This window comes from Malaclemys terrapin, chromosome 10, assembly GCF_027887155.1.
Source record: "Malaclemys terrapin pileata isolate rMalTer1 chromosome 10, rMalTer1.hap1, whole genome shotgun sequence".
NCBI classification, from domain to species: domain Eukaryota; kingdom Metazoa; phylum Chordata; order Testudines; family Emydidae; genus Malaclemys; species Malaclemys terrapin.
Window position 1 is genome coordinate 75724963 of NC_071514.1, and position 5268 is coordinate 75730230.

At 50.6% G+C, this 5268-nt stretch overlaps 1 protein-coding gene across 2 annotated transcripts; it reads right to left on the reverse strand.

Moving 5' to 3' along the window:
- Positions 1-351: 351 nt before the first annotated feature.
- PSMG3 (proteasome assembly chaperone 3) lies at positions 352-4580 on the reverse strand. 2 transcript variants are annotated; one of them, XM_054041734.1, is made up of 3 exons: positions 4468-4580; positions 2525-2757; positions 352-893 (listed from the first exon to the last, which is right to left on the reverse strand). In XM_054041734.1, the coding sequence occupies exons 2-3, from the start codon at positions 2738-2740 to the stop codon at positions 741-743; spliced, it is 369 nt and encodes a 122-aa protein (XP_053897709.1). In that variant the 5' UTR covers positions 2741-2757; positions 4468-4580; the 3' UTR covers positions 352-740. The 2 variants fall into 2 exon arrangements, with proteins under 2 accessions (XP_053897709.1, XP_053897710.1); XM_054041735.1 differs by lacking the exon at positions 4468-4580 and adding an exon at positions 3951-4154.
- Positions 4581-5268: the final 688 nt, after the last annotated feature.

Sequence of the window (5268 nt, forward strand, 5' to 3'; positions counted from 1 at the left end):
ATTCAGTGAGGCTCATCATCACAAAATAAACAAACTGAAAAAAAGAGACTAATATTTTGGTTTGATAATTTCTTTCAGCGACAGCGATGTTAAGTGTTACCCGTCACTACAGTGGGTACTATATTTCAAACAAGTCTAATTTTCAAGTTGATGGTTTCTCTTTAGTGGCAGAAGACAGGGTACCCCACTATGGTATTAACTCACTCACACTGTCAACACTTACAACTCTTTCCCAGGGACCCTAGTCAAGTGTCAACATTTTAAACTGCATACAATTACCACTGACTTTATTCTGACTCCAAATATTGAATTTAAACTGATCATCATGGGGAATAAACAGGTAACATTAAGCATTTGCCAATGTGTATTTTTATTCATTCTACATCACATTTTACACTTTGCAGCACAGCGTTTCATTGTGACGTTGCTTGAAGCCATTCACTTCTCTGGACACTGCTGCAAAGCCACATGCAGGTTTCCAAATATACATCCCCCACCCAATGTGATGGAAATGAAATTTCATTTTGTATTGAGAAAAATGTTCTAACTTCACTGCTTAACGGCATGGGCTCCAAACCCACCAACAACAGCAAAATCTCCCAAAGTTCTACGTGGTAGAGAAAATTCATGAAATCTTCAACAGGATCCAAAACCAGCATAAAAGCATGTTTTGTCCTTTTAAATAAACAGTGGTAGGTCACTGACCCAGGATCCCTTCCTTGCATCCAGACAGCACAGCTTCACCACACTTGGCAACTTCGGATCAACTCCTGCAGCGCTTTTATTCCTTCCATGCTCTTGTCCTTCAAAGCTAGAGCCAGGAGAACAGGTTTGTTCCCAGCTTCCTGAGACACAAATGTCACCAGGTTTTTAGCACAAACATGGATGAGGGGCTGAAAAGCAAAAAAACACAGTCCTTCAGTTCAGAGAATCTTCCCACCCTATTCATTCACTACTAATGGAATGCACCTGGAGTATCTTTTTACTAAGCATATTAAGGATTTATCTATACTGGACTGAAACTGGATTTGCTGACATGTAAATGTAAAGACAGGCAGGTCTTTACATTCACCACAGACTTTGAAATGGTATTATAGCCCTTGGTTAAAGCCACATAGTGATTTTGATAGAATAATGTAGACTTTAAAAAAAAAAAGGTGAGGCTAAGGGCATTAGCAGGAGAAAAGGGATACAATTCCCTTTAATTGGGGTTTCTCTAACAAGTATGCCCAATTTGTCCAAATTTTACTTACATCCATCTTGCTACATATATTTATCTGAAGTTTAATTTTGTTTGGTTTTGTTTCAACACTGGTTTGTGGGTTTTGGCAGCATGCATCGCCACGAAAGGCTAGACAGGAAGTACTTCAATCTCATGTTAATCAAAGTTTTCCTCAAGGTTGTTTAGATTAATTATTTAACATACAATACAAAGGAGCAGATAATGGACATACATGCAAGACTCGAGGAAATGATTTCTCCCATATGTAACAGGAAGAGCCACTAATTAACATAAGGTAATATCAAGAAGAACAGGAGTACTTGTGGCACCTTAGAGACTAACAAATTTATTAGAGCATAAGCTCTAATAATAATTATAGATGCATCCGAAGAAGTGGGCTGTAGTCCACGAAAGCTTATGCTCTAATAAATTTGTTAGTCTCTAAGGTGCCACAAGTACTCCTGTTCTTCTTTTTGCGGATACAGACTAACACGGCTGTTACTCTGAAAGGTAATATCAGAAACTGAATATGCTCTTCTGCTCCATTTTGACAAGTGCACATCACCCCAAGGCTGTAACCATCCTGTCTACAGGCAGACACACAGGTGAGAACTACATAAAGACGAGCTGCTAAGAGGATCAGGAACCTGTCACATTGCTGAGGTTTTTTTGTTTTTGTTTTTTCCTGTTTGGGGTTAGCAAGCAACACAAGACAGTTCTAACTGCACTGTAAAACCAGGTAATCTTGCAGTATTCGGTAACTTTATATTTAGTTCCTGTCTAATTGATGTTTTCCAAAATATATTATTGTTTTCTCTTGTTTCTGTAAAATAGTCAATGAGAACTCATTTTAAGCCAAAAAGAATTGCATAACTGACTTATCTAGGGCAACTGGTGGCAAGCACAGTTGGGGGGGGGAAGCTGAAGTCAATTATGGGAGTGGCAAAGGTTTGGAGAAAAAGAAGTGGTGGGATGGGAAAACTGACTGGGACAAGCACCTGAGAAAGGTTAGTGAAAGCCATTACACTTGCTCCTGCACCACTGAAGTCAATGGGAGCTGCAAAGCACCGTAAGAATAACCGGGTATGAAGTGACAGATCCCATATATGCCTTGAGTGTAGATTCAATTAGACATTTGTTATGTTAAATGCCAGTTGAATGCCCAAGCTTTACTGATGACCCACTCCTCTCCTAGTACAGGATTCTTTAATCGTACCACTGCACAACTACACATCAGCTGCTTAGCAGGCTCAAATTTTGAATTCCCCTTCAATCTTCAGGACCACATGCTCTGCTTTGTACCTCATCTGTGCCCAGCAGCACTTTTGTGGTGAGTGAAGGTTTGCTGACGTCATTGGCTATTGTGCTGGGGTCCACAGAGACAAGCGTTCCCATCTTCCCATACTGCGTCACCACCACAAGAATGGAGTTGGAGAAGGCCGTGCACACCACCTCTGTTGGGACACCCCTCACCACCTCCTCTCTCTGCTTCGAAGTCACAATCGGTTTTGCTGCCATGGCAGAGGTCTTAATTGCTGAGTAAAATAATATATTTTTTATTAGTATTAGATATAAAAACAGTAACTAAGGGCCATAAAAAGGCTTAATATTTTCATTAAATTTAAAATACCTGTTAAGTTGTTTTAATGATATAAATATGCCCAGAGATGTACGTAACAGGTGCAGCTGTATATAAATAATCAGGAACATCTGATGCCTGGGTGTATCTGACTCAGAAGTGAATTTTAACTGCCCATCATTAGAGAGCTACACTTAGGCTACACATACAAGTTGCTATTTATAGGTTTTTATGCCATTCATAGTTTGACACTGATTACAACTGTTTTTGTGTCACATACAGCAGATCATATAGTCCTATTAGGCTTGGGTCCTGACTCCCAGAGCGAGGTCTCCTGGTCCCTGCTAGAACACGGTTTCTCTCAAGCAGTGGTGTAGCCAGCATGGGATATTTGGGTGGGTTCCAATTTTGGGTAAGGAGGGCAATTATGGGAGGGAGGGGGACGGAGAGGGCATGAGGGATGGGGGCCCACCTTCCCTTACCCCCTGCAGCTGGGTGATGGACGGACCTTTGGCCAGGGGCTCCCCGGGGACACACCCAGCTCCGCTCTCCAGCGCACACAGCTCCCGGCTCCCTTCCAGGTCCCACTGCCAGGCCTGGCTACCCCAGGCAGTGGGCCTACCTTTTTTGAAGATCTCTTCTACCACTGCCGGATGCCCACTTGTTTGCCCTCCTCCCATTGGCAGACTAGCCATTGGGCCAACCCAGGGCCCTGGAAAAATGGGCACTCCCGCGCCCCCATCCACTCTGCCCATCCAACGCTCCTGCCAGGGAGCAGGATGGGAACACCAGGGCTTTCCCTGTTCTACCCAGCCCCGGCAGGAGTGCCAGGCAGGCAGAGTGGGGCAAGACCCGTGCCCCAACCTTGACAGGAGTGCAGGGCAGGTGGGCGGAGTGGGGCAAGCACTGGGGCCAGAGCAGAGCCGGGGGGAGGGGGAGTCCTGAATGTTAAGTGGGTGGGCTAAGTGTCTACACCCCTGCTCTCAAGATGGACCAAATCCAGAACCATTTTGCCAAACTTCCCTACCCAAATGTTGAGGATTGGGATAAAACGGGGCTAGTAGAACCACCCGGCTTGTGCTTAAGGGCACCCCTTCTTTGGAGCCTGGCGTTCCCGGGCCAGTGATTCCCATTCTACATCCGTTTTACCTTGACCGAAATCCCGGGGGAAGACTTGGGCTGATCACTCAGAGCCACCATTCGCCCAGTGTCTCCTCTGTTCTCCTAACACCCATTGCTCCCCCCGCGGGCGGACGGACCGAGGCTGGGTCGGGATCACACCCCGATCCCAACCCCCAACTAGACCCTGGAGCCAGGCGCAGGCTCACACCGTGATCCCACCCCCAGACTCAGGGCAGGGTCAGAGTCACACCAAGATCCGGCCCCGAGGCCTGGCCGTGGAGCCCTGGGCTGGGCCGCGCCCACCACGATCCCACCCCTGGGCTGGGCCGGGCCGGGCCGGGCCATGCCGTGCCATGGAGCCCTGGGCGGGGTCGCGCCCGCCATGGGCCCAACTAGCTCCAGCTCCCGCCCCGCCTCCAGGCCCAGGAAACCGGGCGCCATAGTAGGGGCCTGGGCCGGGCCCGCCTGGGAGGCGAGACCAGCCCGGGGCCCGCCCGGGAGAAGGCGGCGACCGAGACCAGGGCCTAGCCCGCACCGGCCTCACCCTGGCAGTTCCGCCGCGTCCTCCCCTCTCCTGCCCGGCGGCTCCCTCGGTCATCGGCCGCCGCTGCTCCAGCCGAGCCCGCTCTCCGCGCTGGGCGCCGCCGCTGAGTCACTCTGAGCCCGCCCCGGCCTGGGCGTCACCGCGCCCCCCCCCCCCACGGACCCCTCCGAGCGGGGAGCCTCCCCCATGCGGCCCCATGGAGCGGGGAGCCCCCCCTGTATCCGGCCCCTCCGAGCGGGGAGCCTCCCCCGTACCCCTTCCGCCCCCCCGCCTCCCCGCCGGCGCCTCTCCAGCCCCACCGAGATGGGAGTCCCCCCGCATCTCTCCTGCCCCACCAAACGGAGAGCCCCTCCTGCATCCAGGCTCCATCAGAGCAGGGACCCCCCCATCCCCTCCGGTCTCCCCAGCATCCTGGCCCCAATAAGCAGAGAGTGCCCCTCACTCCCATCTCTCCCCAGCTACACAGAGTGGGGAAGATGTCCATGCACCCAGCTCACTCTAACCCCCTCACTTATCTCTCCCAGCCTCCCAGAGCAGGGAAGTCCCCTCCGCACCCTGCTCCCCACATACCCGCTGTCCCCACAGAGTAGGAGTCGCCTGAACACCGCACTTCCTCCAGGTCCCACCAGCCCCATACACAGGGACGGTCCTCCAGAACCCTGCTCACCCCATTCCCCATGGCCTCACTGAGCGGGGGAGACCCTTCCACATCCCTGCCCTACAGAACTAGGCAGTCCCCTTTTCAACCAGCCCACTCCTTACTTCCCGCAGTCCTACAGACCATTAGGGACACTCATACTC

Coding starts and splice junctions, on each gene's coding strand:
- PSMG3 (XM_054041734.1), bottom strand. CDS start 2,740: ATGGCAGCAAAACCGATTGTGACTTCGAAGCAGAGAGAGGAGGTGGTG. Junction 894..2,524: donor TGCTGCTGGGCACAGATGAG/GTACAAAGCAGA, acceptor TTTGCTTTTCAG/CCCCTCATCCATGTTTGTGC.